At 43.9% G+C, this 25,776-nt stretch overlaps 1 protein-coding gene across 10 annotated transcripts in view; it reads left to right on the plus strand.

The window, feature by feature from the left end:
* LAMA2 (laminin subunit alpha 2) overlaps positions 1-25,776 on the plus strand; it is a 759,697-nt gene that overhangs the window by 294,342 nt on the left and 439,579 nt on the right. For all 10 annotated transcript variants that reach the window (XR_008313916.1, XM_053286200.1, XM_053286222.1 and 7 more), the window contains exon 3: positions 1,524-1,636. Coding sequence is in view for 9 of the 10 variants with exons in the window: in XM_053286200.1 (XP_053142175.1) it covers positions 1,524-1,636 (113 nt within the window). In the remaining variant the exon portion in view is untranslated. The remainder of the gene's footprint in view (positions 1-1,523; positions 1,637-25,776) is intronic.

Raw genomic sequence — 25,776 nt, forward strand, 5'->3', positions numbered from 1 at the left:
GTTTGCGTAATGAGTTCTGAGTGGATTGTTTTTTGTTTGTTTTTTAAATAGCAGCAGCAGCAGCAATTCTGCATGCAATTAGATGAGTGGCTTTTCAAACTTACTGGAAGTGCGAATGCAGGTTACTATTTAGGAAAAAGAATTAGAATCCCTGCTGCATATGGCTTTAAACTGACTGTTGCTTACATTACTGTACAAACCAAGCTTTCTTTAAATTCTGTAAGTCATCATCAGATATTTATGTTCTGCACAAACATTGCACTAGTGTACAATCATCATGTGTAGAAGGCAAGAGTGGGATCTTATGGGCTCTTTTACAAGTTCTGTTAAGAGGGACAGAGCCTGTGGGTTGTGATCTAGCTCCTTCTGGGACATGTATTGACTGTAACCAACTATACATAATATGCCCGTTAACCATTTAATTGTAAACCACCCAGAGACACAAGTTTTGGGTGGTATAGAAATATTTAAAATAAACAAATAATATATAAAATATACCATATTGCAGTCATTTACTTGTCATCCTCCCTCCCCACTCTCCTTTTACAAATAGATTGTATCAGTCACTGTTAGTAAAACTGGCTATAGTTTTTGGAAGCCACACATTCTACCGTGTATGATGTCCTCAATTAACTATTGCCTTTTTAAAAAACTTGCCACAATAATTGAGATATATTCATAAGGTGCCATTCATTGGGCAGCATCCTCTGTCCATGGGATATGCATGGGAAGCCTATTAGGGATGTGCACAGAACCGGCTCCGTGTACTCCTGGGAGGAGGAATTTCTTTAAGTGGCAGGGGAGGCATTGCCTTCCTGCCAGCCCCTGCCCCACCACTTTCCCTTCACCAGTGCTCTCGTAAACAGTGGGCATGCGGGACTGCAGTGTCCTTCCCTGTGCCCCAGGCAGCATCACCATGTAAGTGGCTGATGCGCATGTGTGCTGGGCGCATGTGTGTCAGCAACTTCTGTGGCAGCACAGGGGGGAATGCTGCAGTCCCCCACACCCGCTTTTTATGAGAGCACCGGGGGGGGGAGCAGCAGGGCGGTAGGCAGCGCATCCCCTACCCCTAAAAAACCCTGCGCTCCGAACCGGCTTGAACATCGGTCCACGGAACTGGTTCAGCGCTCCTAGAATGGAGCACTGAATGGTTCCATGCATACCCCTAAAGCCTATTTCATATTCATTGTGGAATACCTGACAGATGGTCATCATAATCCACAGCTAAAAGCCCAGTAACTACAGCTGGCCAAAGAACAGTTGTCATGATGTTGTGTTTGGGGTGTCCTATGTAAGAAGACTGAGGAGATGTGTAAAGGAGAGTGCTTGAAGCTCAACTGATAAGGATCAAAAAATGTTGTGGTTTACTCAAGTGGTATGCCATAAAAAGCCCAGAAAAATAATTTTATCTAAGGTGTTATACTCCTTATGGAATAAATAGTACAGAAGATGAATTGAAAGATGAGTCATATTCACTGCTAATTAATGTTTTTCTCCCCTGCATTCTGCTGATGTTCCAACAGAACGACACCCAATAACAAATGCAATTGATGGCAAAAATACGTGGTGGCAAAGTCCTAGTATTCAGAATGGGATGGAATATCACTTTGTGACCATCACTCTGGACCTGCGACAGGTAACCTTTCTTTTTTGTTTCTGCCAGTGTATTTTGGTGAGCAATCGCTCATGTATTTCTCCATAGGCTACCTGCAGTTTATCTTCTGAATTATCATTTGTAAGGCACTGAATACAGGTGAACAATTCAAAATGTGACCATAGCATTTTTCTTCTATGTTCTGCAGTATAAGATGCTAGAGCCATTGCATATGGTAGTTCAGGTGACTAATAATGCCAGTGGCTGGGACTGTAGCTGCCTGCTCCCTGTTCCCCGTGCCCAGCAGAGGAGCAAGACCATCCACCAGCAAGAGGCACAGGGTGAGAGCCTGTGCTGGGTGTGGCTCCTCTGCTGTTTGCCATCTGCTGCTGCTGCCGCCACCTGTGGGACTTCTGGTTGTTTTGTGGGTGGGTGGATATTTTGGGTTAAGCATTGTTTTTATTGCCCTGAGTTTTGCCAGGCCTAGTTGACGAGATGTGTTTGGGCTCTCCTGGGGGGGATAATGCAGGGGGTGCACCTGGCAGCCTTGGGGCAGCTATTGCTGTAGTGGTGGGGAATAGAAGAATTGGCGCTGGCAGAACAGCTGGCCGTTACAGGGGAAGAGAAATTAGTAATTTAGTAACTATTTCTACTTCCAACTGTTCTGTCAACTCTCAGGCCTTGGGAAGCAGCACCAACTACCCACAGAGCCTGACCTTGCTCCTTTGTAATGCCAGGTCAGTTCAAAACAAGACCGAAATTGTTCATGATTTGATCATGGATGAGGGAGCTGACCTGGCATGTATAACTGAGACCTGCTTGGGGGAAGCGAGTGGCCCAGTATGGGCTAAGCTTCTCCTTCCAGGTTACTCTGTTGTGCAGCAGGTTAGGGGAAGTGGGCGGGGGTGTGTGTGTGTGGAGTGGTTGTGGTCCATAAAAGTACTATTTCCCTTACCAGGGCCCCTGTGAGACAGTTGACCTATATTGAGTGTGTATTCTTGAGGCTGGGAACTAGGGATAGATTGGGGATTCTGTTGGTGTACCATTCACCCCGCTGCCCAACTGACTCCCTAACTGAGCTGACAGAGCTGGTCACGGAGTTGGTGTTAGAGTCCCCCAGGCTCTTGGTGCTGGGGGACTTCAATATCCACTTTGGGACTGGCTTGTCTGGTGCGGCTCAGGAGTTCATAGCGGCCATGACAACTATGGGCCTATCCCAATTAATTTTTGAACCAACTCATGTTGCTGGCCACACACTGGATTTGGTCTTCTGTTCGGATCAGGGGGGTGTTCCTTGGGTGGGGAATCCGGTGGTTACCCCATTGTCATGGACGGATCACTACCTGGTTCAGGTTGGTATCACGGTCACAATCCACCCCTGCAGGGGTGATGGACCTATTAGGATAGTCCGCCCAAAAAGGCTGCTGGACCCAGCAGGTTTCCAAAAGGCCTTGGAGGGTTTTGATGTTGGTGCGGCCGGTGATTCTGTCGATGCCCTGGTGGGAACATGGAATAGAGAACTCACCAGGGCAGTAGATATTATTGCTCCTAAGCGTCCCTCCAGGCCTGCTTCTAAGATGGCCCCCTGGTACACGGAGGAGTTGCGGGGGATGAAGCGGCTTGGTAGGCGACTGGAACGCAAGTGGAGGAGAACTCAGCTCGAATCTGACAGGATGCAGCATAGAACCCATTTGAAAACCTATGCAATGGCAGTGCGCGCAGCAAAAAAGCGTTTTTGGTCGGTGCGCATTGCGTCTGCGGGTTCACGTTCGGCAGAGTTGTCCCGGGTGGTGAGGAGTATAATCTCTGCTCCTTCTGCCTCAAATCAGCTCCCAGAGACACTCTGCTGTGACGCCTTTAGTGGGTTCTTTGCAAATAAAATCTCCTGTATTCGGGCTGACTTTGACTCCACTATTTCTGCAGGGTCTGTGAGGGAGGTGTCCAGCAATCCCTCTTACAGTGTTAGGTTGAATCAGTTTCAATCTGTGACTCCTGATGACGTGGACAAGCTGCTTGGAGCGGTACGGCCTACCACTTGTTCTCTGGATCCTTGCCCGACCTGGCAGCTTCGATCTAGTGGAGAGATTGTTGAAGATGGCCTAGTTAATATCATAAATGCATCGCTGGGGGAGGGTAGGGTGCCTCCTTGTCTGAAGGAGGCAATAGTTAGACCTCTTCTTAAGAAGCCTACCCTGTATCCCTCAGTGATGGATAGTTATAGGCCAATCTCCCCTGGCTGGGCAAGGTAATCAAGAGGGTGGTGGCTAACCAGCTCCAGGCGGTTTTGGAGGAAACTGATTATCTAGACCCATTTCAAACTGGCTTTAGAGCTGGCTATGGGGTTGAGACACCCTTGGTCGGCCTGATGGATGACCTTTACCGGGGAATCAACAGAGGGAGTGTGACCCTGTTGGTCCTCTTGGATCTCTCGGCGGCGTTCGATACCATCGACCATGGTATCCTTCTGGGTTGCATGGAGGGGCTGGGAATAAGGGGCACTGCTTTGCAGTGGTTCCGTTCCTATCTCTCGGGTAGATCCCAGATGGTGGAGTTTGGTGACAGTCGCTCCTCAAAGCAGGAGCTATTATATGGAGTCCCTCAGGGCTCCATTCTGTCACCAATGCTTTTTAATATCTACATGAAATTGCTGGGTGAGGTCATCAGGAGATTTCGTGCTGGGTGTTATCAGTATGCTGATGACACCCAAATCTATTTCTCCTTTTCATCTTCAGAAAATGGCACTCACTCTTTAAATGCCTGCCTACAGGCAGTAATGGCCTGGATGAGGGAGAACAAATTGAAGCTGAATCCAAGCAAGACGGAGGTGCTCATTGTGGGGGCTCAGAATCTGAGGGGTGAGTTAGATCTCCCTGTGCTGGATGGGGTCACACTCCCCCAGAAGGAGCAGGTGTGCAGCTTGGGAGTACTCCTGGACCCAGGCCTCACCCTGGTTTCTCAGGTGGAGGCCATGGCCAGGAGTGCTTTCTATCAGCTTCGGCTGATTCGACAGTTGCATCCATTCCTTGAGGAGGATGACCTCAAAACAGTGGTGCACCAGCTGGTAACCTCCCGGCTTGACTATTGCAATGTGTTCTACGTGGGGCTGCCTTTGTACGTAGTTCGGAAACTTCAATTAGTTCAGAATGTGGCAGCCAGATTGGTCTCTGGGGTAACCCGGAAAGACCATATTACACCTATTTTGAAACAATTGCACTGGCTGCCGATATGTTTCCGGGCAAAATACAAAGTGCTGGTGATTACCTTTAAAGCCCTGAACGGCTTAGGCCCGAGTTACCTTAGAGAGCGCCTTCTTCTGCGTGATCCCCACCACACATTAAGGTCATCTGAGGAGGTCCGCCTCCAGTTGCCACCAGCTTGTCTGGTGGCGATTCGGAGGCAGGCCTTCTCTATGGCTGCTCTGGGGCTGTGGAATGCGCTCCCTGCGGAAATCCGTAATTTGAATTCTCTGTTAGCCTTCAGGAGAGCCCTTAAAACGTATTTGTTTGGCCTGGCTTTCCAGGGTTTTTAAATTTTAACCTGATTTGGGGGCTTTTAATTACTGTAAACTATTTAATCCTATTTTAAAATGTTTTTTATATTGTTAACTGCTATATTGTTTTTAATTTGTTTTAGTTTTTATTGTTTTAGTGGCTTGTTTTAATTGTAAACCGCCCTGAGCCATTTTGGAAGGGCGGTATATAAATCAATCAAACAAACAAACAAATCCCACAAGCAACTGCTAATGTGAGCAGCCTACTTGCTTATCACAAGATGGGAAATTGCTTTCTCTCTCTCTCTCTCTCTCTCTCTCTCTCTCTCTCTCTCTGTAATTAGAAAAAACTCACCTTGCATTTTTCTCTTCCTCCAACATTTTTATGTGAATACAAAAGGAGTTATGAGGGGGATCTTTCAGCACTTGTAGTAAGGTCTCCATAGGCTTTTAGACTATTACTTCAGTACACATTTTGTATAAACATTGCATTTCCAGTTATAAGTCTCAAGTTTGGCTGCCATACTAAACAAAATCATTTTTAAATGTCCTTAGAGAAGATACAAAAATATAGTGATCACAAAACAATATTTTGAGTTGTTTCAAAATTATAGATTCCTAAAAATGTGTTTAAATGATATGGGTGCATCTCCTGTTTTCTTTGACCCAGGTAGGCTCTGCAAACTGTGTGTCAGGATTCTTTTCTAAAAACTAATCCTAGTCTATTTAGAGAGCTAACTAGGCTTGAAGCGTTTGCATAAACTGAGTAGGAAGTAGCCTCAGGTTTCTTGTTGCATCTCCTGCCAATCATTTTTTCTTCCTTCTGTAGTCAGCCTGATGAAATGACAGCTGTATAAGTTTCTAGAAGACTGTTACCATTTGATGTTCATAAATGTGCAGGATTATGGCAGGTATGCAAGTAAGAGGCCTTGGGGTGTTAGAAGAGAAGTGGTTTTATTTCCCATTAGCTATTCAAATACAGAATAACTAGTAGGAGCTAGAAATAACACATCACAATTTTAGATTCTCCTGCTGTTACTCAGTATCCAAGAAATTAAAAATAGACTGTGTAGCTAACAGGTTCTGTTAGCTTTGCCCATTCTTTATGGAGTATTCCACATTGAGTCCTGAAACTCCTTCCTTGACGGTTGTGACAGTCCTATACTCCATATGACATAAGGCAGAACATTGGGCAACAGTGGTGGAAATAAGAGAACTTAAACTTAATGCATTTTAGTTGCAGGGTAAGAAATAGCTGAAAGCATTAGAATTAAATTGTTCACAACTTTATTAAGGAACAAGGCATAAATGTGTAATTTTAAATATGGTTTTAGCCTGGGCTTTTAACTTGTTTAACTTTATTAATATTTTATTTTACATTGTATCTATTTTATTAATGTTGTGAGCCACCCCAAGCACTAGTGTACTGGAGGGGTGGGGTATTAACATTTCAAATAAATAAACATCAGGCACGTGCTCATGCACATCATGCTCGCTCACGTGCACGTCGGGCTCACGTGCGGCATGTGCGCGCACATGCCCGATGTGTGCACGCACACCTGATGTGCGCACGCATGCTGGCTACTTCTGCTTACTTCCAGTCCAAGGAGTGGATAGGGTGGCAGGGAGGTATGTTGCCACCCCGCTGGACCAGTTTGCAATGGGGAAAGCGGAGGGAGGGGTAAGTGTACCCTCCCCCACCCTTAAAGTCAAACTTCCCACCTTCGAACCACCAGAACCACTGGTCATTCAAACTGGTTCGGAGGCCCATAAAGGGCCTTTGAACCAGTTCCGTGCACATCCCTATATGAATTTACCCAGTTGTGTAGCAGGGGGTAGCAAGTGCCAGGCTCCTGCCACCACAGGTTGCCACCCCACCGGCCACTGCTCTTCCTCACTTTGTTGCTGCTGTTCATTTCCCCACTTCATTCTGCTGGGATGCACCTCTTCTTTCCTCCCCTTCTTTCCTCCCCCACCTCTGCCTGGTTTGGTGGCATTGTCTGAGAGTGCTCACCTGTTGCCACCTCTACTTGACAGTATACCTTGAAAATGCTGGGCACCCATCCAGAGATGGGAGGTGCCATATTGTCCTTTGCCCAGGCAGCAGAACATCTTGGACTGCTCCTGACCTTGCAGTGATGTTATGTGTGGAGGAGGAGGAGGAGATGCCGTACTACTTTATTTTACTTTTTATTCATAAGCAATCACCCATTAATTTATAGCATGGTAGTTCTCCTGAATTTAAGACCCAAACACACTTCTCTGCAACATTGAATGAAACATTCAATTTGTTTTTCTGATGGGTTTTCATGAATAGGATCAAGGATATGACTAAGACATCAGAAGGGTTCTTTTCTCACTTTCCTTTGTTGGCAAGCAAGAGATTCATCACCAGTGGTTTTACTGATGGGCCGTTATTAAAATGCAACGTCCTTTTATGTAACAGATTGGATGATTTCTGTTCCTACAAGTCATAAGCTGTAAATTGCAGAAATGCATTAGTGCCTGTTATTATTGATAATTATGAATTTACATAGAAAGCTTTTAGCAAATTCTAATGTTATGAAAAACAGGAGAATAATTACTGTTTTCTTCATTAATTTCTTTGCTGACTGTACAGCGTAATAAAATAATGGCATAACATAATAATAAATAATAATGTATTTTGTGCAACAGTCACAGTTTTAACTGCACAGGCAGAAAAATATTATTATTTTCAGTTTTAGTATAATGATGGTGTTCCTTTTGAAAGTACATGTCTACCAGTGCATCCAGACTCTACCCATAATTCTGCTTTTGGATTACCGTGTTTCCCCGAAAATAAGACAGTGTCTTATATTAATTTTAGCCCCCAAAAATGCACTAGGGCAATTAGCAGTACATCAGAAATTACTGCTAGGTCTTACTTTCGGGGTAGGTCTTACTTTCGGGGAAACAGGGTAGTATTATAGCTTCATACAGTTAGAAAAGAACTGGGGACCATTAATTCAAACCCACTGAACATGTGGCATTTGTGTACATTTCTGTATCTTCCAATACACTGGCCTTTATTCAAGGACAGTTGCATAGCATCCACAGAAAAAGATGAGATGTAACATGATGAAAATAAGCTTTCAAAAAATGAAATGTTTGCTAAAGACCCTGAAAGAAAACCAAGGACAGCTTTGGACATTAATGAGTTGCAGCAGAGGCACCCCAGGAGGCTGGAGTGTCTCCTTTTTGTGCTTCTACTGTGACATGGAAAGCACAAACTTGCACATATTCACCCACCCACTGTATAATTTCCACACACATCTGGCACTTTCACATCTCACTGTAGGCAGAAACGCAAATTCCTGCTTGACACATTTTACTGGACACATGCAAGCAGACTTATTGGATATGAAGATTGTTGGAGCATGCCTAGAATGAACCAAGAGCCCTGTTCTTTCCCTTGGTCACTGCATAGTTATTAGGCTTGTGCATTTTGATTCGGGTACAAAACGTTTTGTGCCTGAAAATGGCAATTTCGGAGGTTTTGTAACCAAAACAAAATCAAGAATTAAAAAACAGAGATTTTTGTTTCCAAATCGAAATGACTGTGTTTTGGACCGAATGCTTTGTTCTTTGGGAAAGCATTGAAATTGAAATTGACTTCTCTGACTCAATGACTCCAGCTGAGGCACTGAGTGATTAGCAGAAGATAAGATATGTAAAAAGCTGGCAGAGCTTCCCTGTTGGGCATGAATGGTTTAGTTAAGTATGTGTTGTATTCAGTGTGATTGGAATGCAAACTGACCTTGCAAAGGGATTTGGAAGACAGCATTTTTAGACAGAAATATCCAAATATCTTTGGGAGCTCAATGCAATTCCAAAGCTCTTGCTAAAAGCCATGGTATAAGTTGCATGGAGAAGCTTTTCCAGAAGCTGGTGAGGAAAGTTCTGAAATTACACAGGTTTTGCTTTCCAAAGATTTAGAACGAATCTCTTGACTTGTTCGGGAGTCTTTTGAAGAGCTATTTTGTTTTTCTTCTGATTTTTATGAGTTATAGTGGTGTCTTCTTTTGTTGCCCAAATTGAGCAGTCTAATTGTTCATTAATTTAAGGCCACAATGTAATTTGGTGGGACATGATGTCTAAGCCAGTGGTTCACAACTTTTGCCATTGCAGGGAGAGGTCATCCACATGGGACTACAGGAGACAGAAGGAGGCGGGGGGATACCCCTGTCAATCTATTGACATCCCCAGGAATCTTTGTTGTTGTTGTTGTTGTTGTTACATTTATATCCCGCTCTTCCTCCAAGGAGCCCAGAGCAGTGTACTACATACTTAAGTTTCTCTTTCACAACAACCCTGTGAAGTAGGCTAGACTGAGAGAAAAGTGACTGGCCCAGAGTCACCCAGCTAGTATCATGGCTGAATGGGGATTTGAACTCGGGTCTTTCTTAGTTGCTTCTCTCTTTATGGTAACCATGATCCATGGTTTTGCACTTTCTTAAATGCAGTGATACATCTCAACAATTCTGAACAGTAGGCTGATTTGTTTGGTTTACTGCTCACTCCACTTCAGTTAAATGAACATTTGAAGCTGTTCCATAGTACCAAGGCAGGTCATTAGTCTGTCTTGCTATCCCAAGTGACCTGTGGTCACTGTACCATGGGGAGGGAGTGTTTTTATTGAAAGAGTGCTGGAATCCACAAATGGGTTGTGCTGCTGTGCTAGTGCCACAGGGACAGGCTCTCACCCGCTGCAAAATTCTCAAATAACTGTGCCAAAAAATTAAGTGTCATTGTTGTTCATCATTCTCTTCACTCTTCCAACTTGTTTATGTGGGGCTTCAGGGGCAAAACAGTGGGTTGGGTAGCAGTGCCCCAAGGGGTGGTGCACCCAGATTACAAATAGGGTAAAGGGCTGATTCCTTAGGAATTTTTGAAGTTTATGTGTCTTTTAAGGTTTTTTTTCCCCCATAGGGAATAATGGAGGTTTCAGCAGCCCCATAACTCCACCTGGGGGGCACTGGGGTGGCCCAGACCGAGTGGTGGTGTAGTGCACATAGGGTGCCAACCACCCCCATGGGTTGCTAACCCATGGGCTTCTGTTGTTTCTGAGTGTAGATTCTCCGGTAGCAAATGAGATTTTTAATGAAAAACCATGAATCCACTCTCATATGCTACCAGAGAATCTACACTCAAAACATCTCAGAAACAACAGAACCCAGTACCCCATGGGTTAGCCATCCATGGGGGTGGTTGACACCCTATGTGCTCTACACTCGCTTTGGGCCACCCCAGTGCCACCCAAGTGCAGTTATGGGATTTTCCTTATGGGGAAGAACCTTAAAGACACGTAAACTCTATTAAATCTCTAAACATCAGCCTTCTGCCCAATTCCTTTGAAATAATTCTGGTGGCTTCCTTGCCCCCACTGGGCCCTGCCCCCACTACCACCCACCCTACTCTCCTATGAGCCACCCCTTTCCCCCTGATGTAAAGCTATACTTTTGCTGAAACCTCCATTATTCCCTGTGGGAAAAATCTTAAACTTCAAAAATCCACCACAAATCAGCCCTTTGCCCAGTTCCTCTGAAATTTGGGTAGTAGCTTCCACCCACTGGGGATTACCAACCCCACCCACTAGTTTTGCCCTGGGGCCATTTTTTAAAAATCCAAAATGTTTCAGATTCAGATTTTGCAATTTCAAACAAAGAACAAAATTGGTGTGTTTCGGATTCAGGCCAAAAACAAAACAGAAAAAAAACCCTGCACAATCATAATAGTTATGATGGCCAGCAGCACATTATGCACTCTCGACTTATTTCAGTGCCCAATGTAGGAGTGATGGACTGGTGCTCGTAAAACAATTTTCCTTACAGTTGTCTTTTGGTTCAGAATCACCATGCCCAAGCTGTTTTCTCAGCCCAAGAAGCACGGGGGTCCCTGAATCTTTCCCTGTGAAAATGTTTCTTGGGAATTAGCTGGTGTTGAACTTAAAAAAGAGATAAGAAGCCTTTTTATGTGGTTCTCCTTGTGCTCTAATTCACAGACTCCAAACTGATTTTAAGGTAAAAAAAGGGGGTGCGGGTGGGGGAGGTGAAATCCACAGAACTCTGTGTAGCCTGTAGTATGATCATGGAGCCACTTTTCTGTCTTAAATGGTCAAAACAGATCTATATTTGTTGTAGTTTTGCCCTTCATATAGCTATTTGCTTCATAAGGTTACATCCTAAAATAATAATAATAATAATTGTAATCGCCATGACCCCACTTTCACAAATACTAAACAAAACAGGCCTCGGATACCAAACATCTAAAACATCAAGTAAAATCAACCATCTGCTGTACATGGACGATCTGAAGTTGTATGGAAAGTCCCAGTCAGAAATCGAATCACTGCTAAACACTGTCCGTATATTCAGTAGCGATATAGCAATGGAGTTTGGACTAGAGCCCCTGGTGGCGCAGAGGTAAAACTGCCGCCCTGTAACCAGAAGGTTACAAGTTTGATCCTGACCAGGGGCTCAAGGTTGACTCAGCCTTCCATCCTTCCGAGGGCGGTAAGATGAGTACCCAGAATGTTGGGGGCAATATGCTAAAAATAACTGTAAACCGCTTAGAGAGCTCCGGCTATAGAGCGGTATATAAATGTAAGTGCTATTGCTAGACAAGTGTGCTGCATTAATAATGAACAGAGGGGAAATAACAAAAACAGAAGGAATAGAACTGCCCAATGGAAGCAAGATCAAGAACCTGGAAGAGAAAGAACATTACAAATACTTTGGCATTCTCCAGGTTGATAACATCGCACACAATGAAGTGAAAAGAAAAATTGGAAGTGAATACATCAGGAGAGTTAGAAAAATCCTCAAGTCCAAACTCAATGGCGGGAACACCATACAAGCCATAAACACCTGGGCTATACCTGTTATCAGATACACTGCAGGAATAATAGACTGGACCCAGGCAGAGCTAGAGACGCTAGATCGTAAGACCAGGAAAATCATGACCATCAATCATGCTCTGCACCCCCACAGTGATGTCGATAGGCTCTATCTCCCTCGCAGCTCAGGTGGAAGAGGAATGCTGCAAGTCCATCAAACAGCAGAGGAGGAGAAAAGAGGCCTTTAAGAATATATCAAGGACAGTGAAGAAGATGCACTTCAAATGGTCAATAACGTGAAACTATTCAACACCAATGAAACAAAGCAGGCCTACAAGAAAGAACAAGTCAAGAACCGAGCAGAAAAATGGAAAAATAAGCCATTGCATGGTCAATATTTGCACACTATAAGTGGAAAATCAGACATCACCAAGACCTGGCAATGGCTTAAGAATGGCAACTTGAAGAAAGAAACAGAGGGTTTAATACTGGCTGCACAAGAACAGGCACTAAGAACAAATGCAATAAGAGCAAAAGTCGAAAAATCCACAACAAACAGCAAGTGCCGCCTTTGTAAAGAAGCAGATGAAACCGTGGACCACCTGATCAGCTGTTGTAAGAAGATCGCACAGACTGACTACAAATAAAAGGCATGACAAGGTAGCAGGGATGATACACTGGAACATCTGCAAAAAATACAAGCTACCTGTAGCCAAGAATTGGTGGGACCATCAAATTGAAAAAGTTGAAGAAAATGAAGATGTAAAAATATTATGGGACTTCCGACTACAAACAGACAAACATCTGCCACACAATACACCAGATATAATTGTAGTCGAGAAGAAAGAAAAACAAGTCAAAATAATCGACATAGCAATACCAGGGGATAGCAGAATAGAAGAAAAAGAAATAGAAAAAATCACCAAATACAAAGATCTACAAATTGAAATTGAAAGGCTGTGGCAGAAAAAGACCCAAATAATCCCAGTGGTAATTGGCGCCCTGGGTGCAGTCCCAAAAGACCTTGAAGAGCACCTCAACACCATAGGGGCCACAGAAATCACCATCAGCCAATTACAAAAAGCAGCTTTACTGGGAACAGCCTATATTCTGCGACGATATCTATAACAATTGACAATAAAATTCTGGCATCCCAGGTCCTTAGGAAGGACTCGATGTCTGGATAAAACAAACCAGTCAATAACACCTGTCTGACTGTATGAACAAGAAATAATAAATCATTACATTTTATATCCGGCTTTTCCTCCAAGGTACCCAGAGTGGTGTACTACATTCTTAAGTTTCTCCTCACAACAACCCTGTGAAGAAGGTTAGGCTGAGAGAGAAGTGACTGGCCCCGAGTCACCCAGCAGGTATCATGGCTGAATGGGGATTTGAACCTGGGTCTTTCTGGTCCTAGTCCAGCACTCTAACCACAACACCACACTGGCTCTCAATCAATCAAAATCACAAAATCAATCAATCCTGAATTTCAAACAAAATCAATCCTGTATAATAATCCTATAATATAACACAACACTACAGTCCTATAATAGAATCCTATATAAGTGTTACAATTAGTGACTTGAATCCCATTGAATCCAATGCAGTCCAGGCATGCAAGTTTGGTGGGGCGGGGGTAGGGGAGAGCCCAGTCACCGAGGCAGGAACCTTCCCCCACCCAACTTTCCTCCATGCCAAAAGACTTGGGTATTTACCCAAACCTGTCAGCATGGAGGAAAACAGAAAGGAGAATAAAGCAGAAAAGCAGTAGCAGAAGGCAGAAAACAGAACAATTGGAGTGGGGGAAGAAGGCAGGAAGTAGAAAAGGAAGGGGGAAAGGCAGAAGCAAAAAGCAGAAAGATGGACAGAAGGGGAAAAGTCATTTTTGGAAGGGCATTATAGAAATTGAATGAATGAAATGAAATGAAAGCAGAGATTGCATCCCCACTCGCACCAAACAAGCTAGTGAAAGATCAGATTTACCAGCAGCCAGTGATACCTCCAGAGCAGGGAGCTTCCTCCACCCCTCCTCCCCTGCCTGTAACTTCCTGTTTTGGTCTTATTGGCTGGAGTAGCTGCTACTCAAGCTGCTCCAGCCAGCCTGATTCCTAGGGGCCTCTTCCTGGCCACTCCTGGGAAGAAGGGAAAACCCATATAAAAATATACTCCCAGAAGTAACTCGGAAGAACATTAGTTTAGTTCATCTTTGGGGGCAGTGCTAATAACCTTTCCTCATAATGAAACCCTATGAGGATTCATTATACCAAAGAGTCTAAACACCTCAAACATTCCTAAAATATAAACTGAGTACCCCAGTGGTTTGGGGGTTGGGGGTAGTTGGCACATGGGATGCCACTAATTCCCCACTCACACCCACAAAGCAGTGGGGTCCAAATGAACAGAATTTATTTATTTATTTATTTGATTTCTATACTGCCCTTCCAAAAATGGCTCAGGGCGGTTTACATAGAGAAATAATAAATAAATAAGATGGACCCCTGTCCCATTTAGAAATGGGCCAAATCAATCCAAATCAAATTGAATCCAACGAATAGAATCTGATCAAATTTGAGTTTGCAGATTCAAGTTCTAATCGAATCTGGCTGATTAAATTCAACCTTGAATTGAATCACTTAAAAGCGATTCATACACATTCCTAGTTTTAGGGGGTTGGATGCTATCCTATTTGCAGTTTATCAGCAAAAGTATAACATCATGCTGAGTTTTACCTTAGATATGTTTTAAACTGCTACTTGTAGCCACCAGTTCTATACTTACATGATCTTTTAGAATGCTGTAAGTTGTGTCGAAATCAATGATGCTTATCATATTCCAAGGAAATATAGTTAGAATTTAGTTTTAATCTTGAATGACATCTGTCATTTAGATATCACAGCATTTATGCAGATATGGCACCCTGTTTTAATGGCAACCCCCCAAAATAACTAAGTAAGGCAGGATCATTTCTACCTTTCCATACACAACAGCTGCTTCCCCTCAAGCCATGTGCTCACATGATCCACGTTGCAGTGAGTGGCGCAGCCATCTGCAGACCAGGGGAGCAAAATCCAGACTCCAGATATCCTACAATTCACTGCATGAGCAGGTGTATTATGGAAATCCCTGAGGCTGGGGTTCTCCTTCGCCCAGCCTCTATCATTTTTAGGGCTTCTGGCAGCGCTCTCTCACTTTTAGCCTGGCTAAAAAAACTTGGGTCCCCGCCTGAGGAGCACTGGGATTGGGACTAATCCCAGCAGTTCTCACGATCAGTTCTACCTGAGTGGGTCTAGCCTGAGTAGACCTGGCCATGTGAACAACCTCAAAATGTTGTAAAGATCTGCAATATTGTAGTATACAGTTGGTTTTTGAGACAGCAGAGTCTTGGACAATTTTTTCCCCTGGTTTTGAAATATATGACAGCTAAGCAGTTTATGGGGAATCAGAATCAAACCTTTAAAACTGGATGTTTACAGCATAAATAACAGTATATGGGAATATATGTGGCCACAAGATATGACAGAGTTACTATTGCAGCTGCCATTTATCTTGGAACAGACATTAAAATTTAGGATCTTTGCTAAAGATTAAAACTGCTCCAAGGACTGCAACATTTTATAGCTAACACAGAGTTAGCATGAGGATGAAGATAGTGATAGATCATTTTGAACAATCTCTCTAATGGTTGCATTGGGTTTTTATATTTGGAAATATATAGTCCATTTCTTTATGTTCCCTGTATAAGTAATGTGAGTAAAGTAATCAGTGACTGTGTTCTCACAATCATGGCAATCTTGGTTACAGAGTTTGTCAGGATTGCTGAACCTCATGGAGCTGGTTGTGAGAACACAGATTTCCCAGGCAATCCTGGTCGATCCACTGTGGTTAAATTGGTAGCAGTCAGTAGGAATCTATGCCAGTAGAAGTCTTTTTAATGTGCATCTGCTTTTGCATCTGCTTTTACATGCAGAAGGTCCCAGGTTCAATCCCCAGCATTTCTAGGTAGAATTGGGAAAGTCTGAAATCATGGAGAGCTGTTGCCAGTCAGAATAGATGGTGCTGAGTTAAATGGACCAATGGTCTGAATCTGTAAAAGCTAGCTACCTATGTACCCTATGAGGATGGCAAGTTACTGAAAAGAGCTGGGCATAGAGGAAATATAATAGGGTGTTTTTGTTTCTTTCTTGGTTTGTTTTTTTGCAATACCACACAACATTTGCACTTTTTTGAGAGTCTGGCTTTTATGTTGTTGGTGGTGTTTTGGGTGCCACTCTTTCCCCTTTCATTCCATTATTCAACTCCACATATTCTGCCTTTAGTTGTAGGACAAAGTAATTTCAGGCAAGAAAAGCAGCAAGCAGTATAGTGGCTTTGCTAGTATAGGTGAAATTGCTGGCAGCTACTATATAGCAATCAAGTGGGGAGGGGAATTCTTGCCTTTATAAAGGCAAGTGCTGGAGGCAGCAGTGGAGACAGGAGGTTTCTCTGTTAGCACCATGCAAGCACATAGTTGCTGACTGAATAGTTGCTCCTATAGACACCGGCAGCAGGCGATTGGGGTGACTGTTTAATAGGCAACTATGTGTTTCTACAGTACTGACTGAGGTTTCCCTTGCCTTCATAACCACCTTTTAGTGCTTAAAGGCAAGCCCTTAACTATGTAGTAGCTTCTGATAGCTTCACATAAAAGCCACCTTACTGGCTACTACTGGGAAACTGGAAGATTTGCAAGCATCTCTTTCCACACTTATGGACAGTCTTTATCGTATGTGGCAGTTATCTCAAGCTTTACATAAAGCAAATCCTACACAATTCTAGTGAGAAAATGAAATTTTATGTAGAAAGGGAAAATTGTCGCATAATTTATCTGCATCTATGAACTTTACAAATACGACGAATATTTATATACTGCTTTTCAGCAAAAAGTTCCCAAAGTGGTTTACATTGATATAAATAGATAAAATTATCTGTCCCCAAAGGGCTCACAAGCTTAAAAAGAAAAATAAGATAGACACTAGTCACAGCCACTGGAAGGATGCTGTGCTGGGCATGTATAGGTCCAGTTGCTCCCCACCGCTAAAAAAAGATTAAGAATTGTAAGTTCATACTGCAGCAAAATCACAATATATGGAAGCTCTGTAATGATGAAGACGAACAGTGTTTTTTTTTTTACTGCTTTTCAACAAAAGTTCCCCAAATGGTTTATATAGAGAAATGAAAATAAATAAAGATGGATCCCTGTCCTCAACGGGCTCACAATCTAAAATGAAATATAAGATAGACCACCAGCAACAGCCTCTGGAGGGATGCTGTGCTGGGGCTGGATAGGGCCAGTTTCTCTCCACATGCTCAGTAAAAGAGAAGCGCCACTTTTAAAAGGTGCCCCTGCTCAGTTAGCAGGGGAATGGTCTTCTTAGCCCCTGCAGTCCCCATGGCCACAAAACATTTGAGTGATAAACTTAGAAGCCTTGCTTAGATGTTATGAGTGCCCCAGGCACTCATTGTTTTCACAAAGCAGGAAGTCCCACCATTCAACTGTCAGTCACCCTCTCACACTGATGATCACTGAAGGGGTGCCACCCTAAGCATGATTGTGGTGAATCCACGAGCTGCAACCTGGATCTCAACTAGGCTGCTGCTCACAGATTCGCATCATGCTTACCGCTTCCTTCAGGTGAACCTCTTCCTGCAGATGAATGGTGCTGTAACCATGATTGTCAGCATGAGGTGATGATTGGCAGCGGGGCAACAGGACTTCCTCTCCGCTTTTGCCTGTTGTAACCATGAGCACACAGGGTTCTCATAGGGCTAGAGACTCAGTGGTATTCTTACAGATCTGTGTTTTAAGGAATCCCAAGTAGATATAGAGGAGCAGAATTAAAACCGTTTTTAGGAATTCTCTTTTAAATTTCCAATACTGATACTGGAAATACTTGCATATAAAGTTAATACCGACAATGGGGCGCTTCTCACGATCAACAAAAATCATGCTAGCAGAGGCTATTCCAATTTTTGTTGACCGTAAGAACCACCGGGCTCGCAGCTGAGCCCGGTGGTCCTTGAGCGGGTAACCTGCTCGAGAACCCCTGCTAAAAAGCAGGTTTGCGGAGCGAGCGCTCCAGCAAACCTGCTTTTTAGGATCGTGAGTAGCCGCAATGTGCCTTCGCGCCACGCCTACTCATGAGTAGACCCCCAGCCGGGAGGCGAAAAGCCGCCTCCCGGCTCCAGGGGTCTCCCCAGTATGCCCTGCGCACTTGCGCAGGGCATACTGGGGCTTGCGGGGGCCATGTGGCCCCCGCTTCCCCCACCCCCCGCCAGTCTGTCATGGAGCCGGCCATCATGTGGGCAGCCAATCCGGCTGCCCAGGGCTCCCTGCCCACTTGTGAGAGGGGAGAGCGGGCTTAGCCCGCTCTTCCTGCTCACTGCCCCAAACCGGGTCTCACTGATCGTGAGACCCGGTCCAATAGCTCTTAAGAGAACTAAAGATGGTATAATCACAGCATTGGTTGCAATGATGTTCACATTTATTGTTTTTGTTCCATTGTTATCTCAGATTAAATGGGTTTTGCATGTTCTTGAAGCTCTACAAAACCACTACAAAGCCTGTGAATAGTCATTGGATAATCATTGGCTGGATGTGTGATACCTGTATCCTATGACCTTTAACATTCAGGAAGTGTTATTGTCTATGCAGCCATAACCCCTTTTCACACTTGAAGAGTCCAGTGATTTTATGTAGGTAGGTCTTGCAACAGCAGTGGTTATTGTCAGACATTTGTTAAGATCTTCACTTTTTGGAACCCACTGCTCTGGCTGTTAGGTTTGTCTCCTCTTATTTCTCCCTTCCACATTCTGGAAGATAACCCATATGAGGGAGGAGCATGGGTACACATGTTCACCCCCATCTGGTGCACTGTTCCACCATGGAACAATCTACTTTGTATTCAGTTTGTGCACTTAGGAGTAGTTCATTCTTTTGTGAACTTATGTTGATTGACCCCCCACAATTATGTGGTGTGAGACAGCATGCTGGGTGGGTGGGTGAAAGTACACGCCCATGCTTTTCCCACCACATGAGGCAGAGGGACCACAGACATCTCATCCAGACCAGCAGAGGGACCACAGACATTTCATCCATCTCATCTATAATTCAGCATGTTCCAGATTCATAACACAATCTTTGAGCCACTGCACTATCTATTGATTGATATACTGAAAATTTTTGAAAACTGAATTGTCATGAAATTGGTTTTATTTACTCTAATTGCATTGCTGCTAAGGCCTGGAATCTGTTTTACTGAGACTATAAGAGCTTAATAACTACAGGCCTGTCTCCAACCTCCCATGGTTGGGTAAGGTGATTGAGAAGGTGGTGGCCTCCCAGCTCCTGGCGGTCTTGGAAGAAAGTGATTATCTAGACCCATTTCAGACTGGTTTTCGGGTGGGCTACGGGGTACAGTCTGCCTTGGTCAGCCTGATGGATGATCTCCAATTAGGACTTGATGGAGGAAGTGTGACTCTGTTGGTCCTTTTGGATCTCTTAGCAGCTTTTGATACTATTGACCATAGTATCCTTCTGGAACGTCTGAGGAAGTTGGGTGTAAGAGGCATTGCTTTGCCGTGGTTCCGCTCCTATCTCTCGGACAGATTCCAGATGGTCTCACTTGGAGACTGTTGCTCTTCAAAACTTGAGCTTTTATATGGGGTCCCTCAGGGCTCCTTATTGTCTCCAATGCTTTTTAACATCTACATGAAACCTCTGGGAGAGATCATCTGGGGATTTGGTGCTGGGTGCTATCAGTACGCTGATGACACCCAATTCTATTTCTCAATGCCAACTTCATCGGGAGAAGGCATATCCTGCCTGAATGCCTGCCTGGAGGTGGTAATGGGCTGGATGAGGGATAACAAACTGAGACTGAATCTAGACAAGATGGAAATACTTGATGTGCGGAGTTATTACTCTGGAAACGATATTGACCTGCCTGTTCTAGATGGGGTCACACTTCCTCAGAAGGAACAGGTACGCAGTTTGGGAGTGCTTCTGGATTCAAGCGTCTCCCTGGTATCTCATGTTGAGGCAGTGACCAGAAGTGCTTTTTATCAGCTTCGGTTGATATGCCAGCTAAGTCCATTTCTTGAGATTCATGACCTCAGAACAGTAGTACATTTGCTGGTAACCTCCAGACTTGATTACTGCAATGCACTTTATGTGGGGCTGCCTTTGTACGTAGTCCGGAAACTACAACTAGTACAGAATGCCGCAGCCAGGTTGGTCTCCGGATCATCTTGAAGAGACCACATTACTCCTATATTACAGGAGTTACACTGGCTGCCAATAAGTTTCCGGGCAAAATACAAAGTGCTGGTTATAACCTATAAAGCCCTAAACAGCTTAGGCCATGGTATTTAAGAGAGCAACTTCTTCTGCACGATCCCCATTGTCCACTGCGTTTGTCAGGGGAGGCCCGTCTGTGGCTACCTTCAAGTCGTTTGGTGGCCACTCAGGGACAGGCCTTCTCAGTTGTCGCTCCAAGACTTTGGAATGCAGTTCCCGCTGACATAAGACTTTTCCCCTTCTCTAGCGGTTTTTAAAATATCTTTGAAGACTCATCTTTTTAACGAGGCCTTTTAGCTTTTGTAATTTTAAATATTGTAAATTGTTTTTGTTTTTAGGCAATCTTTTTGAGTTTTAATTGATTTTAATGTTTTGTGCTTTTGTATTGTTTTATGATTGTGAACCGCCCTGAGACTTTGGTTTGGGGTGGTATAGAAATGTATTGAATGAATGAATGAATGAATGAATGAGAGAAATAATATAAGCTCATGATACCTCTTGGAGCTGTTGCTACTAGATGCCTGTGTTATGATTTAGAAAAGATAACACTCACCAAGTTTATGCTGAGCTGAAGTGCTGAGAGACAGCTTTGCAACCATAAAGATTAAAAGTTAATTAAGAATAAAACAACCCTAAACCATTGTCATCTATACTGCTTTGCATTCCAAGGTAGATATTACACAGCCAGTTCTTTAGCTGCAGGTTATAGTGGACAATAGTAATGTGATCTTGATCTCAAATTCTACTCCCAAAATGACAAAGTTATGCATTTGCAACTGACATGTCTAGTGTTTTAGAATAAACATTAGTTAGACCAAACCAGCAGAATAAATACACAGTGGAACCCAGGGTATATCAGTTTGCTGTTGATGTTGCAACTCCATGAAAGACAGGTTTGAAAAAATTAATTAATTATCAAAATATTAAAAGCTATATGTAATTCCTATATACATAGTACTAATATTATAGCTATGCATGTAGCTGTTCAATTGTATATCTCCATGTGACACTGTTCTGCAGGCTAAATTACACAAACGGTTCCTAATGGATTTATTTTGAGCTAGAAGAGCAGGTGGGAGCAATACACAATGAGATTTCCTGCTTCATTGGCTAGTGCTATGTAGATTAATGATTCATTTCAGCACAATATGAATAATATTAGTGTAGTGAATTACCCTTTGCTATAGGCTACAGTTTCCTGTGGCTTATGAGCCATTTGTTAGTGAATATTACAAGTTATGGAAGTGTGTTTTACAGTGTGTACTATAAGACTGAGGCAATTACAGTAAAAATGGAAACTTGTATCTTATCATAAGGACCACACTGTCAAATCCAAGAAAATTCTAGGGAGTTTTTGAGATGTGTTTTGATTAATTCAAGTTTACAATTCATACTGTCCCTTAGACCTCAGAACAGAAAGAAAACACACACACACACACACACACACACACACACCTCAATTACAATATGTGCATGTTATAAAGTATCCTCCTAGCTATCCTTGGTCACTATTTATTTATTGATTACATTTCTATACCGCTAAAACTTGTGTCTTATATGTGTGCCCAAATAAAAATATTTTGCATTTGTTCCCATAGAGACATTTTCCACATGTTATTTAATGTGTTTTATAGATTTTGGCTGTTTGTTTGTTTGTTTGCATTTATATACCACCCTATACAGAAAGCCCCTGAGCAGTTCACAGTAGTCTTCTGAATGCTCTCACATGCTCATTGATCACAATAAAACATAAAAGAAATCTTGCGGAATAAATCTTGATGACTGTCCTAATCCCTGCCCTACAGCAGCTTGGATTCCATACATAAGCCTGGGGAGGCCAGCTAGACAGGCACTGGGCCCAGAGCTAAGCCCTAATACTATGAGATGAGCCCGCCAGGAGTTCCAGGAAGAAGAAAGCAAGCCACACTTGTGAAGCTGTTAACTATCCCATCCCAGTAGGACTTTGCAAACTGCATGATGGACAGCAGAATAGCAGGAGTTTGTTGGGTCCAGCTGCACCAATTAGATAACTGTCTTGAGGAACTTTATAAAGCTATGGTGGGCTGTCTGACATACGTACATTGGTAAGACTACAGAGAAATAGTTGGAATCAAACTGGGTATTGCTGCTGGGCTTTCCTGATGGTCTGCATGGTATGGAGGATGTGGAAGCTCCTATGCTGTGCTCTGCACCTACTGGTGTGGAGGAGAGAGAGAGTAACAAGCAAGAGTCGACAGCAGCAAGACACGGGGCTCATTCTCACGACCATATGGGGGTGGGCTGGAGGGAAGGCACATTCTTACCATATGCCTCCAAGACAACTAGAACCTCCTTTGGGCTCTGCAGCTTGCGCGCCGCCCACATGGACGCTGCAGCAGCGTTCTCCATTGCTGAAATCGGGAGCTGTAGTCTCCACATGTACCAGAATGCCTTGCATGAGCAGCAGAGAAGCAGCCCTTAGTACTGTAGCAGCTCTCCTCTCCCTGGCCCCACTTTCCACAAAACTCTTTGATAAAGAAGCCCAGAAACAGTTGTAAAATGCACTGGTGCTACAGATGAGCCAAAGAAAAAGGTATGGTAGCTCTCTCAATTTATGTGCTATCTCACTGGATCTGGGCTACCCAAGTTCAGAACTGCTGGGTAGGGAAGATTCCCAGTGCCCCAGAAGACCACAGACTCCTGGGTTAATCCCCTCCCACCTAGAAATCTGTGGCTGTGAGAACAACCCTATGTTCTCTGAACCTGGATGCATGGTCAGTATTTGTGAGAAAATGATTATGAGAGAGTAGTGCCACTAGAGTGCTACAGCATGGATTTCATTCTAAACTCTTAATGTAGCTTGGATGTTGAAGGAAGTGGAAAGTAGACTCCATTAGTTCTACCTAGAATTATTTGTTTTAAATAGGGGAGAAACCTAAAACTCTAAAATGTCCCTGTACAGAATTCTCTGCACCCATTTATCTGCGACGTGGCAGGCATAATGTAGGGACAACCATCCCTGCATTTTCACCCCATTTTGCCAAGAAATAAATAAGTTATAGGCATTTAGTTATTCTGTATTATAGTTCAGGGTTTCTTAACTTTGGGCCCCCAGATGTTGTTGGACTACAACTCCCATCATCCCCAGACATGGCCTTTGTGGCTGAGGATGGTGGGAATTGTAGTCCAACAACATCTTGGGCCCAAGGTTAAGAAACCTATAGTTTATTATAGATTGCGCCAAATAAAAGGACAACATTCATCCGACATGGCAAATCAAATTGCCCCACCCATCTCAAAGAAGCTTCTGAATCAACTCTTGGTCTCTGTGTACAGCCCTAGTTGCTATCTCTCTTAGTAACTTGGTGTAGCTTTCCTGCTGCCTCCCCTAATAAATCTGAATTATTCTCTTAGAGAAGTGAGATTGAATGCTTCACATTATTAAGCACAGAACGACTAGTGTAACTGTGTTCTAATATCCATGACTAGTATTCTTAGGCTGCATTTGATAAATGAATGACTGTGGAGCAGTTCTGTTCCAACATGCCATCTTTATGCTTCCGTTATCACCTCATCTTGTTTTTGTATTACTTTCTTTATTGGTAGCCCAGTCAGATTGTATACTATGTATGCCCCCGTAGGGATAGTGCCAAAAAATTGAAAAAGTGATTCAAAGAGAACTTCCGGTTTCCTTCCAAGGTGAAACATCTGGTAATTTTCAAGGGAAGCCAAGCAATAATTTCACTTGTCATGTCAATTTTCACTTGATAAGACAAGTGAAATTTCTCAGGGTGTTTGCATATCGAGACAGAGGTGGCCTGCCAATGAGACGAAGTGCAGCGCTGGCCTCTGGTGGTGCCTGTACCTTGGGTGGTGAGTTGTGGGTATCCTAGCCCACCCTCACTGCAGGGGTCATCTCCTCACCTGCCTTACCAATTGCCACTTCCTGCCTTGTCACCTGCTGCCATTTCCCTGCCAGCTACTGCAATGCTAGGTAGTTGGGTGGATTTCTCTCCCTCCCTCCCTCCCTCCGAGAGGGAGGGAGGGAAAGAGAGAGAGAGAGAGAGAGAGAGAGAGAGAGAGAGAGAGAGAGAGAGAGAGAGAACCCACCCAGTGCTGCAGTAGCCAGCTAGGATATGCTGATAGGTGGCACATGTGTCCTGATGCTGGCCAAGCACCCTAATGCCAACAGATCATTTTGAGAACATATGCATGGCATGTTGGTTAATCTGGTCTCCAAAGAGCTGTGCATAAGTTCTGATGCTGGCATTGGGGGCTTGATCAGCATCAGGGCACAGGCACCACCTATCACAAATTTCCAGTGGCTAGTGCGGCACCAGGCAGCTGGGTGATTTCTCTTCTCTCTTAGTCAGAGTGAGCAAGGGCAGGGGGGAACCCATCCAGTCACCTAGTGCTGCACTAGCCAGCTGAGAAATTGTGATAGGCTGCAACAAGGAGTGGTGAAGCCGGGAGTGGTGACAACCACGGATGGTTCAGGAAGTGAGATGTCTTGACTGGAATTGGTTATCACCTCAGGCGGTGCAGGCATTCAAGCTGGCTCTGTATCCAGAATTCTGTTTCCTGATGTATGCTAGTTAGGGATGTGCCCGGACCGGTCCGGACCTGGGCGGTTCGGTTCGGGTGGGGGGGTTGCTTTAAGAGCAGGGGGAGGGTTTACTTACCCCTCCCGCCGCTTTCCTGCTCTGGCGCCCGTAATTTTAGTAGTAACTGGGGCGGCAGGATACCCCTTTCGCTATGAAAAGCTCCCAGGAGTCCTCTGCGCACGTGCGCATGTCACAGAGACATGAAGCACGCGCACAATGTGCGCGTGTGCAGAGGACTCCTGGGAGCTTTTCATAGCGAAAAGGGGGAAGGAGCGGCAGGTAGGTATCCTGCCGCCCCAATTACTACTAACATTATGGGCGCCAGAGTGGGAAAGAGGCGGGAGGGGTAAGTAAACCCTCCCCCCGCACTTAAAGCAACCCCCCACCCCAGTGCCGGACCGCAGTTTGGCGGTTCCGTGTACACCCCTAATGCTAGTCAAAGACTTGGTGTGCTGCTTTTAAATTTCAGTGTTCCCAGTTTTTATTGTTTTCTGTGGCTCCTGTCTCCTCCATTGCAGACCTGCTTCTTGTGAGTGTTTTGGAAGGTAGGAGAAAATCTCCATTAATCTTGTTCTTTACGAATCCTCTTTCAGTGAATCTGATGAATGGAGACATGAACCAGAAAAGCAACATGGCCCACAACTCATTGGAATGTAAATAACTTGGCATCCTTTAAATAAAAGACTTCTGGAATTTTTCTCAATCAAAGACTGAAGTGAATAACAAAGAAGCTCTGTTAAATACTGCATATATCAAATTCAAAATGGGCTTTGTGTGCTATATTATTAAGCACTGACAGTGCTCTCTGTAGAAAACAATCACATTAACAAAAATAAAGCCCTGCTCTCACAGAATTTTAGTCATTTTCTGGGCTCTTATCTTTTAAACATGGCTTTATTGCATTTTTCATCAATG

This window comes from Hemicordylus capensis, chromosome 1 (assembly GCF_027244095.1).
Source record: "Hemicordylus capensis ecotype Gifberg chromosome 1, rHemCap1.1.pri, whole genome shotgun sequence".
Classification (NCBI taxonomy): domain Eukaryota; kingdom Metazoa; phylum Chordata; class Lepidosauria; order Squamata; family Cordylidae; genus Hemicordylus; species Hemicordylus capensis.